The sequence below is a fragment of the Oreochromis niloticus genome, linkage group LG7 (genome assembly GCF_001858045.2).
Source record: "Oreochromis niloticus isolate F11D_XX linkage group LG7, O_niloticus_UMD_NMBU, whole genome shotgun sequence".
NCBI classification, from domain to species: domain Eukaryota; kingdom Metazoa; phylum Chordata; class Actinopteri; order Cichliformes; family Cichlidae; genus Oreochromis; species Oreochromis niloticus.
This window is the reverse complement of record NC_031972.2, coordinates 9,499,435-9,513,287: the sequence shown is the minus strand read 5'-3', so window position 1 is coordinate 9,513,287 and position 13,853 is coordinate 9,499,435. Positions and strand designations below refer to the sequence as shown.

The 13,853-nt window shown below is 38.1% G+C and overlaps 1 protein-coding gene across 3 annotated transcripts in view; it reads left to right on the top strand.

Moving 5' to 3' along the window:
- Positions 1–13,853, top strand: part of slc4a5b (solute carrier family 4 member 5b) — a 67,283-nt gene that overhangs the window by 42,305 nt on the left and 11,125 nt on the right. For all 3 annotated transcript variants that reach the window (XR_003221138.1, XR_003221139.1, XM_025909319.1), the window contains 8 exons: positions 2,440–2,631; positions 3,579–3,692; positions 7,053–7,214; positions 7,630–7,808; positions 8,178–8,250; positions 8,354–8,422; positions 10,356–10,529; positions 11,188–11,352. Coding sequence is in view for 1 of the 3 variants with exons in the window: in XM_025909319.1 (XP_025765104.1) it covers positions 2,440–2,631; positions 3,579–3,692; positions 7,053–7,214; positions 7,630–7,808; positions 8,178–8,250; positions 8,354–8,422; positions 10,356–10,529; positions 11,188–11,352 (1,128 nt within the window). In the remaining 2 variants the exon portion in view is untranslated. The remainder of the gene's footprint in view (positions 1–2,439; positions 2,632–3,578; positions 3,693–7,052; positions 7,215–7,629; positions 7,809–8,177; positions 8,251–8,353; positions 8,423–10,355; positions 10,530–11,187; positions 11,353–13,853) is intronic.

Sequence of the window (13,853 nt, the reverse complement as noted above, 5' to 3'; positions counted from 1 at the left end):
TCCTCTGAGTGAAGCGATTGCTGCATTTCACCCTTACTTATGCACAGGATCATATATGGCTGGTAGCACACGCCATGTAGCGTACGCACTCTTCCCCTGGGTCCAGCTACTCATAAACTTGAACAATGATAGTGTGTGATAAGATCCTCAAAGCTTCACAATTCTTGTATGAATAATGATGAAATTTTGCTCTGTTATTAACCTACATTAAATGAATAGCTTTAGCTGACTTGTGTTTAAAGATGGTTATTTTAGAGTGTTTAAATACTCAGAATCAGTGTACTGATACTGACTATAGGTGACCTCGGCTGGCTGGAAGTCAAGCATGTGTTTTTAAAGCAGATTTTTCTGATGGCTACCCTGATTATTATACAGCTTTTAAAAAACTGTATAATACCATTAAGCATTATTTAAAAGTACAGGGAGTGCAGAATTATTAGGCAAGTTGTATTTTTGAGGAATAATTTTATTATTGAACAACAACCATGTTCTCAATGAACCCAAAAAACTCATTAATATCAAAGCTGAATTTTTTTGGAAGTAGTTTTTAGTTTGTTTTTAGTTTTAGCTATTTTAGGGGGATATCTGTGTGTGCAGGTGACTATTACTGTGCATAATTATTAGGCAACTTAACAAAAAACAAATATATACCCATTTCAATTATTTATTTTTACCAGTGAAACCAATATAACATCTCCACATTCACAAATATACATTTCTGACATTCAAAAACAAAACAAAAACAAATCAGCGACCAATATAGCCACCTTTCTTTGCAAGGACACTCAAAAGCCTGCCATCCATGGATTCTGTCAGTGTTTTGATCTGTTCACCATCAACATTGCGTGCAGCAGCAACCACAGCCTCCCAGACACTGTTCAGAGAGGTGTACTGTTTTCCCTCCTTGTAAATCTCACATTTGATGATGGACCACAGGTTCTCAATGGGGTTCAGATCAGGTGAACAAGGAGGCCATGTCATTAGTTTTTCTTCTTTTATACCCTTTCTTGCCAGCCACGCTGTGGAGTACTTGGACGCGTGTGATGGAGCATTGTCCTGCATGAAAATCATGTTTTTCTTGAAGGATGCAGACTTCTACCTGTACCACTGCTTGAAGGTGTCTTCCAGAAACTGGCAGTAGGACTGGGAGTTGAGCTTGACTCCATCCTCAACCCGAAAAGGCCCCACAAGCTCATCTTTGATGATACCAGCCCAAACCAGTACTCCACCTCCACCTTGCTGGCGTCTGAGTCGGACTGGAGCTCTCTGCCCTTTACCAGTCCAGCCACGGGCCCATCCATCTGGCCCATCAAGACTCACTCTCATTTCATCAGTCCATAAAACCTTAGAAAAATCAGTCTTGAGATATTTCTTGGCCCAGTCTTGACGTTTCAGCTTGTGTGTCTTGTTCAGTGGTGGTCGTCTTTCAGCCTTTCTTACCTTGGCCATGTCGCTGAGTATTGCACACCTTGTGCTTTTGGGCACTCCAGTGATGTTGCAGCTCTGAAATATGGCCAAACTGGTGGCAAGTGGCATCTTGGCAGCTGCACGCTTGACTTTTCTCAGTTCATGGGCAGTTATTTTGCGCCTTGGTTTTTCCACACGCTTCTTGCGACCCTGTTGACTATTTTGAATGAAACGCTTGATTGTTCGATGATCACGCTTCAGAAGCTTTGCAATTTTAAGACTGCTGCATCCCTCTGCAAGATATCTCACTATTTTTGACTTTTCTGAGCCTGTCAAGTCCTTCTTTTGACCCATTTTGCCAAAGGAAAGGAAGTTGCCTAATAATTATGCACACCTGATATAGGGTGTTGATGTCATTAGACCACACCCCTTCTCATTACAGAGATGCACATCACCTCTGTAATGAGTATGCTTAATTGGTAGTGGGCTTTCGAGCCTATACAGCTTGGAGTAAGACAACATGCATGAAGAGGATGATGTGGACAAAATACTCATTTGCCTAATAATTCTGCACTCCCTGTATTAGTCTATTCCACAGAAAGCAGCAGGAAAATGATACAAATTCCATCATGATTTTTAATTTGCAACTCTAAATTTCATAAAGCTGGGATACAGTGCTTTCTCCTACGTGGCAACATTTTTTAAAAATAATGTAAAGCTCCTGAATGAAGTTCAGTGTGATTCCTATGATTGAGTCCAGTTGCTTGATAAATATGGGCCGAGACAGGGGTGTTAATTCAGCCATCAGAAAGCACTGTGGCTCTCAGTTATATGTGTTGTATTTTTTTCTTTTGTTATTGCTTGTTTTTTTTCTCTTTCTTGTGTCTGCTTTTTCTCCACTCCGCTACCTATCCATCAATTTTCCCTTCTCTGCTATGCTTCTTCCTTCCTCATCTGTTGGTTTCTTGAACCCCCCCGTCCTTCATCCTCTCGATTCTCTACTTTTGCTTCTCCTGCCATTGTCGTTTTTAGTTTAACTTAACAGATCTGGACTGGAGTCAGCTGAGTAAGAAAGAATGTGTGAAGTATGGTGGTATGCTGGTGGGGAACTCCTGTAAGTATGTTCCTGACCTGGCCCTCATGTCCTTCATCCTCTTCTTTGGCACCTACTCCATGACAGTTTCTCTTAAGAAGTTCAAGTTTAGCCGCTACTTCCCAACAAAGGTAAGCAAATCCTTATACTCAATAACTGCAGGAAGAAAACTCTCCCAGGCTGCCTTTAATTCCTGCATGTGAAATCCTGGTTTCCTTTAATTTGGTGTTATGCCTATAATTACAGCATCAAAGTAGTGACATTTAAAGAACAAGGCTGGTGATATTCCTTTTAAGGTCAACCAAGTAGGCTATTGTAAAACTCATTTTTACTATAATCAGCCACTTAGACTAAAAGGCTAGTTTTAGAGCCTCTTCAAATGAGATGATCTGCTTGTTTAGCTATGTTTGGGATCTGAATGGTTATATGTATATGTACATATGTATATGTATAATTATATGTACTTTGTCTACTTACCTACTTAGTCCATCTAAATATACTCATTAGAAATGTAGAATATTGCCAGCTTTTTACTTTAAAACTTCACCTACACAGTACGTGCTCTTTATCCAGACAACCAACCTTACACTTCCATATGTTTACCAGAATGTTCTCTCCATGTTGTTTTCCCCCCACTGCCTCCACGTACGTGTTCCAGCTTCGCACACTGATCAGTGATTTTGCCATCATCATTTCTATCCTGGTCTTCTGTGGGTTGGATTGTTTGTTGGCGCTGGACACACCCAAACTGCATGTACCCACTGAACTCAAGGTCCACCCTTTCCTAAATACCTCTCCCATCTTGTCAGACCTTGTTCTTAGGACACTGCTGGTCACTCATTTCTTTCCTCAGCAATGTAGTTTTTACAGATCTAAACAGGTTTTGGAGTGTGTGGATTTATCAATTTTACACTTTAACTGAGTAAATAATCTCTTTTCTCTTTTCACTGTCTTGCTTTCCTCATGTATCTACCACTTTCTTATACTTGAACGTATGTTTCCCATCATCACTTTTACTGTGCACATTTGTCTTTGCCCTCCTTTTGTCTTGTGTTATTGTTTATGGGCTGACCTATAGCTGAGGAAGCTAATCAGTGACTTTGCCATCTTCATGTCAATCATGTCCTTTGTGGGTCTCGATATGCTGATGGGGTTAGACACACCCAAACTTATCGTGCCAACAGAGTTCAAGGTATTTGATTTTTCACAAAATTATTTTTTAAAAATATATATGTATTCTGTCACTTCAAAGAATATTTATACTTCTAACAAGAGCACTTAATGAGCCCAACTCCCCCCAAACAGCAAGAGCTATACTAAAACTTATACTGATGTCAGCATTGGTAATGGTGAAATCCCCAATCATGACATTGGCATTGCTTTCGTAGATAATTTGTGCTGATGTCAGAACAATATGGAAATCTTTTGCAGTATATTAATCTTTTTGTGTCATTATGAAGTCATAATGTTGTAGTGGAAAAGAAAAAAGTTTTTGAAGAGCTCAAATAAATAAAGGGCTTATGTCCCCAATCTTTAAAGTTTGGAAATGATTCAATGGAAACTAAAGCTTTTTCCTAATTTGTGGGAACCTGACCTTATATTTTGTTATCTTTACCTATATGTTTGGACCAGAATTGGCTAAAATCTTTGGCTTCTATAAGCTGTAAAAAATTGAGATTTTAATATATTTCAAAAGTATATTGTTGTATAAAGCACTTTGAATGGTCAGGTAGAGTAAAAAAGCAAAAAAATAAGAATCAGTCCATTTACCATTTACCAATGCAGTGTATGATTTTTGTGGAACTTCATGGCATTATTCTGACATCATAGGTCGTCGCATTGAAAAAATAGAAATACATCTCTCTCCATGCCGTTTCATATAATAAGTTACTCAATATGTTTCCTTGAATTTTTTTTCTCCCAAAATCAACTTTGACCTTGAGCCTTAACTGTGAAGATCAAATAGTACTCTGCATCAAATGGTACTCATGTCCCCCAAGGCCTAGTATATTAATGTGAAGTTTAAAAACCATAAAAAATAGTGGGTTATATAAAGTTTTTACTGATTTTCACACGTGCTGTGTCCTTGACACATCTATATATCTATATATCTATATATCTATCTATCTCTCTCTCTCTCTCTCTCTCTCTCTCTCTCTCTCTCTCTCTCTCTCTATATATATATATATATATATATATATATATATATATATATATAGATATATATATATAGATATATATATATATATATATATATATATATATATATATATATATATATATAGATATATATAGATATATATAGATATATAGATATATACATGTGTGTGTGTGTGTATATCTATCTATCTATCTATCTATATATATGTTTAATTTTGGGTTTATTCCCTCCTTAATTCTGGGTGCATGCTAGCAATGGTCAGAAAATAACTTTGCAGGTTTATTAATGTAGTTGTTGTTATATTCTTGTTATCATATTGGTCAAGTTCTTATAGTTTCAACATGATATGAATTATGCTTCCAATATCGCCATCTATGTAGCTCTTTAGAGGGAACTATTCCAGATTAACATTCACTGGACACTTTATTAGATATGCCTTGCAGTGTAAACCCCATTTTAGCTTTAGTCTTAATGCTTTGTAGAATAGATTCAACAAGGTGGTGGAAAATATGTTTACATAGGTTCTCATTCATCCAGCTCATGGTAGGCTAAAGCAATTGGACTTTAAACTTTTGGAATATGTTTCACCTCTCAGGCAGGAGGTTTCTTCAGTTTTTTAAACCAAAAGGTGAAGAGTTCCAGGTATTAAAGCCCTACTGGAGGTTGTCCCTTGGAAGGTGGTCATTGACCCACTATTAATGATGTGCATTATTAGGTGAGCCAATGTGCGAAAAAAAAAAAAAAGGCATGGGTCATTGCCATCAGAGGTTTTGGGTGAAATCACTGAGAGACCTTGCCTCACCCTATCATGTGACCTATTGAGGTCACCTGATGCAAGATGTGAGTAAGGTCATATAGAATTTATTAGTCCCAAGGGTGAGTGGGGTTGAGGCACCTGGTAAATGATCTCAAGACTGCATGATCTGAAATAATCAGGCCTTATCTTAAAGACTTCATATTACTATATCACTCCAATAGAGCACTTCGCTCTCAGACTGTGGACTTACTTGTGGTTTCTAAGATATTTAAAAGTAGAAACGGAGGCAGAACCTTCTTCTTCCAGGGCCCTCTTCTGTGGAACCAGCCCACAGTTTGGATTCGAGAGACAGACACACTTTCTGCTTTTAAGTTTAGGCTTAAAACTTTCCTTTTTGACAAAGCTTATAGTTAGGGGTGGACCAGGTGACCCTGAATCCTTCCTTTGTTATGCTGCAATTAGGTTAAGCTGCTCGGGGCTTCACGCTGAAAATTTCTCCTTCGTTATTATGCTAGTAGCAGGTGCTACCAACTCCTGCTACTAGGATGCAGTCACTGTGGTCCTAAAGGGATGGACATGGTCAGCAATAATAATCAGGTAGGCTGTCAGGTAGTCCCCAAAGTGTGCCAGGAAATGGTCCCCTATGCAGTTACACCAGCAGCAACCTGAACCATTGATACAAGGCAAGAGTGAATCGTGCTTTCATGCTGTTTGTGCCAAATTCTGATCAAAGAAGAATAATCATTCATCATACCAGGGAACATTTTACAATAATTTTTGACCAAGTCTACAGTCTTAAATCAATTGATTTATGTCATATGATTAATTGATTAGATATTTGTGCTAGATGTGTGTGCATTTTAACAGGTATACCTAAACAACCAATGAGCGTGTATGGCAACTGCAATTACTTTTTAAAAATAATTTAACACCAAAAAGAAAAAAGACTTAAATAGTTTAACTAAGGTATGGCACTGGCCCACTTAGAATGGAATTTTACAAACCCATAGAAATTATCTAAGCTATATAAATATGCTATCGTTTATATGTGCAGCTCATCATGTGCATGTTTATAAAACATACAGAGATACAATGTGCAATTCTTTTTCAGTGTCTAAAATAAAATTTTGGCCAATTTTGTTGCTTTATTTTTTCCATGTTCCCCTTTTTGTGTCCATTTCAGTCTCTGTTCTTCAATGCAAAAGTAATATGGCATAATAGACAAATATCAGTAAATGCCACCTTAATCACTATTATCGGTCAAATCTGATAAAAGGTGAATCCTTAATGTTCCACCCCTGTTAAAGCAAATAAATAAAATGGCTAAACACAGATTTTGGGGTTTAAAAATTGTAGTCTAGAAAGAAATTGACACATCATCATAGTGGCTGAGACGAGCCAGTTATCTCTGCCTTGACTAATTGATTGATGAGCATTTAATCATCTGTATAACTAAAAATTATACCAGATACTGCAGTATTTTGATGTTTTCTAGAAAATGCAATTTTTATTTTGCTGTTGTAACGTAACACAATTCTCTCATTTCCTCTTTCACTATTTTCTGCTAGTATGGTAGGTTCACTGTATTTATATAGGTTTGAAATATAAGATATTTCTTCTTTGTTGTTATACAGCCTACACGTAGTGACCGGGGCTGGCTGGTGATGCCCTTTGGTAAGAACCCCTGGTGGTGGTATCTGGCCAGTTTCGTTCCTGCTCTTCTGGTCACCATCCTCATCTTCATGGACCAGCAGATTAGTGCTGTCATTGTCAACCGCAAGGAAAACAAATTAAAGGTCTGCAAACACCTAAGATGAAATGGTCACAGAAGAGATAAATATATAGCGTACATAAAAAATTAATTTCTGCCTAAACGTTAAAAATTATAGATATCGGTTCTGGTAAGTAGCTTGCAGTTGGACATATATTTGTTGAATTGTTCTGGTCATGAGGGGGAAGGTAATGACAAGAAAAAATACATGTTTACAACTTGAACAATTGTAACTTGAATTGTAACAGTACTACGCTACTGCTTCAATACAATACTATACTACAGCAATGAAGGTGTCATGATTTGTTTCTCAAATTTAAAGCAAATTTATTATTGGCCTTTTTGGTAACTAACATTTAAATGTTTGAACTGTTTATGCAGTTCAGGATTACATGGAGTGGAACTTCTGGGTAATTTCCTGTTATTGCACCCAATTTCAGAAAGGCTGTGGCTACCACTTGGACCTGTTCTGGGTAGGTGTACTGATGGCCGTGTGTTCTTTCGTGGGCATGCCATGGTATGTAGCAGCCACTGTTATCTCCATTGCTCATATCGACTCACTGAAGATGGAGAGTGAATCTAGCGCCCCTGGAGAGCAACCACAGTTCCTTGGAGTCAGGTAGGACACCCCCCCCCCAAAAAAAAGCTAACCATCACCAGCTTGGTGTTTTGAAACCAAATGACACTTGCTGACGAAGAGACATTGCATGCTCATAGGCTGCTAATATATCAATTAAGTTTGATGGAATTAATTTGGGGGACTAAATGAGGGAATAAATTCTGTAAAACATATTTTTGGAACCAGAGGAGTGTCACCTTGCTGGCTGTTTGAAGGAAGGCTTTAGACAGTGATCTGAAAGATATACTGCATATAAAAGAGTCCTTATTTCAAATTAAGGTCTGTGTGGTTTCTCATTGGTGCCTAAATCTATTTTTTTGTAGACCTAGAATAAAGTTTTATACTATGCTTTTGATTCTTCACTTCCAGAGAGCAGAGGTTGACAGGCACTTTGGTGTTTGTTCTAACAGGACTCTCAGTCTTTCTTGCACCTATACTTCAGGTAAGTTTGCAGATGAGACTGATATTTATATGATAAGTTTATATGATCACTTTTCATTGCATCATGTGGTTTTATTTTAAAACTTTTGTTCTGTTTGTTTCAGTACATCCCCATGCCTGTCCTTTATGGTGTCTTCCTCTACATGGGAGTGGCTTCACTTAGTGGCATCCAGGTATACTACAAAAAATACATAGATATGTTTTTTTTAATGGAAACTATATGTACTATATGATTTATACTATATATACTAAAAGAAAATTGTGCATAGATGAAAATTCAGACAAGAAAAAAACAGGAATAACAACATGCATAGCATTTTTCAGTGTATACAAATTAATTTTCAAACATTACATGACCTTTACTTGATAGGCAGAAATAGCAGCTGAATAAGAAACTGCTAAGAATGTCTAGACTCAAAAGTAATTTGTGTTTGTAATGTGTCACATTTTCACACAAATTGCTTTTTCAAATGTTATACTATTATTATTTTCTGGAAGAGAAAAAGGTGGACCACAATTTTGTTTTTTCTCAGAGGGCCAGATTGTACAAGCTTATGGATATTAATTAGTTTATAATAACTTCTAATATTATATAACTTGCATATCAATTAAAGCACTTAAACTCAATTCAGTTTTATTTATATAGCACCAAATCACAACAAGAGTTGCCTCAAGGTGCTTTATATTATAAGCTAAAGACCCTACAATATTACAGAGAAAACAGAAAACCAATGACCGCTTGACCCCTGATGACCCCTTATGATTTACACAGGAAACCGGAAGAAACCTCTGTTAGAACCAGGCTCTAAGGAGTTTGGGAAGACAGTGACGGGACTGCTTTAAGTTTTTCAATTCAGTTTTATTTATACAGCGCCAAATCACAACAACAGTCGCCTCAAGGCACTTTATATTGTAAGGTAGACCCTACAATAATACATACAGAGAAAAACCCAACAATCAAATGACCCCCTATGAGCAAGCACTTTGGTGACAGTGGGAAGGAAAAACTTCCTTTTAACAGGAAGAAACCTCCAGCAGAACCAGGCTCAGGGAGGGGCAGCCATCTGCTGCGACCGGTTGGGGTGAGAGAAGGAAGACAGGATAGAAGACATGCTGTGGAAGAGAGACAGAGATTAATAACAAGAACGATTCAACGCAGAGAGGTCTACTAACACATAGTGAGTGAAAAAGTTGACTGAAAAGGAAAAACTCAATGCATCATGTGAGTCCCCCAGCAGCCTATGTCTATTGCAGCATAACTAAGGGAGGATTCAGGGTCACCTGGTCCAGCCCTAACTATATGCTTTAGCAAAAAGGAAAGTTTTAAGCCTAATCTTAAAAGTAGAGATAGTGTCTGTCTCCCGAATCTAAACTGGAAGCTGGTTCCATAGAAGAGGGGCCTGAAAACTGAAGGCTCTCCCTCCCATTCTACTTTTAAATACTCTAGGAACAACAAGTAAGCCTACAGTGCGAGAGCGAAGTGCTCTAATGGGGTGATATGGTACTACAAGGTCATAAGATGGGGCCTGATTATTCAAGACCTTGTATGTGAGGAGCAGAATTTTGAATTCAATTCTGGATTTAACAGGGAGCCAATGAAGGGAACCCAATACAGGAGAAATATGCTCTCTCTTTCTAGTCCCTGTCAGGACTCTTGCTGCAGCATTTTGGATTAATTGGAGGCTTTTTGGGGAGTTTTTAGGACTTCCTCATAATAATGAATTACAGTAGTCCAGCCTAGAAGTAATAAATGCATTAACTAGTTTTCAGCGTCACTCTGAGATAGGATATTTCTCATTTTAGAGATATTGTGCAAATGCAAGAAAGCAGTCCTACATATTGGTTTAATACGTGCATTGAAGGACATATATTGGTCAAAAATGACTTCAAGGTTCCTCAAAGTGTTCGAACAATATTTACTGAAGCCATTGTGCCTGTGGTCGAGTGAGCCAGCTTTTGTTTCATTATTACACTTCACCTCTCATCTAGGATGAGGAGTGAGACACTTTCTTTCCAAACTTGCTAGACTGGTGTAATCCTTGTTTCAACTCTAAACCACTAAATAAAAGAATACCTGAAAATATTTTCTTCTTTTCTTTGTTCCAGTTCTGGGAGCGCATCAAGCTGTATCTAATGCCACCAAAACACCAGCCAGACTTCTCCTTCCTGCGTCATGTCCCTATGAGACGCGTCCACCTTTTCACCCTAGTCCAGATTGTGTGTCTGGCTGTTCTCTGGATCCTTAAGTCTACGTTTCTGGCCATCATCTTCCCAGTAATGGTGAGGGTGTTCTGTGTTCTTCTGTTTGGGTAAATGGACTGATTCTTACATACCATCATTCTATGCTCCCAGAACACTCAAAGCACTGTATACAACTTGCCTCCTCCTCCAACTTGCGTCCTTTTTTCTTCTTTCTTTTGTCATATGAAAACATGAAAATAAAACACTTTCATAAAATATTCTCCAAATGTTCCCAAATACAACTAAGTACTGAAAATAAATCCATTTTTCATTGTAAAAAAACAATGAAAAATGGTTTCTCTTACTGAGCAAAAGGAATATTTATCTGAAACCTCAGGCTTAATGATAGACACAAAACCATTAACCGCAATGATACCATGTACAATCCGCCACTGTAAATCACCAGTGTTCTTAATCAATGGTGGCTTGTACAACAAGTTGGTTTTTGTCACATCAAAACCAACTTTAAAATGATCTCTCCAGGGAGTATCATTTTTACTTGGTAACTTGCTTTGTTTAGAAATGAACCCAGGCCCCTCTATTTCAGAAAGTCTGCTACTGAGCCACTGGCCCTCATTCACTGATATGATGATAATAATTGTATTAGTAGTAGTACTATTCTCTTCAATTCTGTATTATTTATATAGCTGCAATTTACAGCAATGACAAGATAATGTTAATCTACCTGGTTTTGTAGATTCTCGGTCTCATGGTTGTACGGAAGCTGCTGGATTTGATGTTCTCACAACATGACTTGGCCTGGCTGGATGATATCCTGCCAGACAAAGACAAGAAGAAGAAGGAAGATGAGAAGAAGAAGAAGAAAGACAAGAAAGCACCAGAGCCTGAGAGTGATGAGGAGGTGAGGAAATGCACTATTTGGCAAGTGTGGATCTGTCTTTCTTAGTATTAACTGTGTATTTAAGTGTGTGTCACTCCATCTGCTGTGGATGTGTCGATCCTGGGTTTATGTTCTCTAACTAATACTGTATGTTTCTCCTCTCCCACAGTGTTGCTGAAAAGGCACTCCATTCCCTCTTACTACAGCCTTCCTGTCTGTCCATCATCTTTTCAGTACATGTTTCACCTCTCCCACTTTGTTCCAACCTTTAGAAACAGTGCGTTTGCTTACGTGTACCCTTTGTATTTATGCTTCATCCAAGTCTTTGTCTATACTAAAAGGGTTGCTTGACAGCTGTGTAGAAGCACAAGTGATGCCCATTGATGGCTTTAAAGGATAAGCCTGGTGTTATTGATCAAATTTTTATTACTATCTTTATCTTGGTCACTATCAGCAGTATTAACTTTGCCTAGTTCACTGAAAAAAAAATGAAATTCTTGTCTCATAAGCCTCTGCTATTCATGCCTGGGGGAGATGTTTTACAGAGTTGTGCAACACAGTTAATAAACTATACTCTTCAGTTCAGTCACAAACCCAGCACAGACCAAAGCGATCATCCATGAAAACAGACATGAAAGTAAGTGGAGGAGCAGGAGTGGATGTGGGTTGCAAAGCAGCTTGTTGCGGCTGAAGGAACTGAAACGGCCCTCTCTGAGATTTGAAAATCTGTGGAAGGGTATAAGCTGAACCATGAGCTGATGTGGGCTGGAACTGAGATCTAAATATGGCTGAGATAGAATAGAAATAGAATAGAAATGTTCTTTATTGTCCCTCATTAGGGAAATTCAGGTGTTCCAGCAGAAAAGTAACAGGCACATAGAGCATGTGGATTCAAAAAAGAATTTACAACATGAAAACATAAATTTAAAAAATGTAATTTCTAGCCGTGAGAGCAGCTCCTTCTTCTGAATGTTGGAACACTGAGCCTCTGTAAGTTCGCCATATTTGTAATACATGTACATATATATATGTATATATATATGGAGAGAGAGAGAGAGAGAGAGAGATATTTCTCATCAGTGTGTCCTGGTTTCCCAACACCTGACGCAGTCCTTGTTAGTCCTGGTCAGGAGTCAAACCCCGAACCTGAAGTTCCAAAGTATTGTTGTGGTGGGTTAAGGCGACAGCGGTCCCAGTGGTAATTGGCGCACTTGGTGCAGTGACCCCCAAGCTGGCCAGCACTGATGTTATGTTACAAGTCAGTGCTCTGTCTTAAGGGAAATAATCGGGAAAACATAATTCTTTGATAGATCCTACATCTTCTCAAAGTTATAATCAACAGGGAAAACTTTGAAAGTCTTAGGAAGCTGCAAACCACTTGGAAAATGATGGAAGCCCAAATCCTTTTCAGAATTATCTTCCGATACGGCAATGAGCAGGAACAGAGTCAAATCTCCCTTTGTCCCCTCTGCTGGAATCTTCAGCGGTGAACTTATGGAATCCAATCTTTCAAAGTGCTCATCTTGCAGGGTGCTGGAGACTGACCCAGAATGCCTCCAGGCATCCCAATAAGTGCATATGATTCACTGATGTTCAGCCCCACCTTGTTCACTCTTTCTATCTCTCTCTTGTAACATGGAAAATCCGATTCCATTTGACCATTTAGTCACATATGAATAAGCTTCAGTTCAGATTTCATTAGCACATTCACTTTAGCATAGTCCCTTTTAATTCAAATACGTTTCTCTTTAAAACTCTTTGTTTGTCAATCACAGTTTACTCTATAGAATATACACATTATATTCCTCACTAAATAAAACACTTTACAAGTCAGGCAGTGTAGCAGGAGTGTAGTGTCTTGTGTGTGCTCTCATTTACTCACACACACTACTCACATATTTCTCAAGGCTATTTCTTCACAGGCTGTCAGCTAAGCCCGAGTTACGCCTGTCTCTAAACTCATTATTTTCCTTTTTTTACTTTCTATTCCTATTAATCATCTTTAGCCAAACTCAAACGTCTTTATATTTACTGATTGTGTTCTGATCATTATTGAGCATAATTAACTATCAGCAAATTCACATAAGAATCATAATTCTGTGTTTACCCCTCACAACATTTAAAATTATTTTTCTTGAAGAAAAATATAATGAGGGGTTGATGACACAGTTGTTATCTTCTCAAACTAAAACTTTAATAAAAAAGTTGATGGATGATGGATCATGACTACAAACACAAAATCTAGACACCAGATAGTTCAATAATCAGACATCTCTCTACTAATATACTGATCAGACTTATAGCTTTGATTTATCTTTGATTAACAATAAAGATGATCTATTTACTAGCAGATAGGGAAAAGCTCTGTTTTAGGAGTTTGGCCATTTTCAACACCTTTTTAACACATAAGGTTGGGCTGCCTCAGACAGCAGAAACCCAAGAAAGAGGAGCAAGAGGGGAAACCCTTATGGAAGGAGAGGCCCCTGCACAGTATGTTCAACTGGCAGATAGAGGAACTGGCT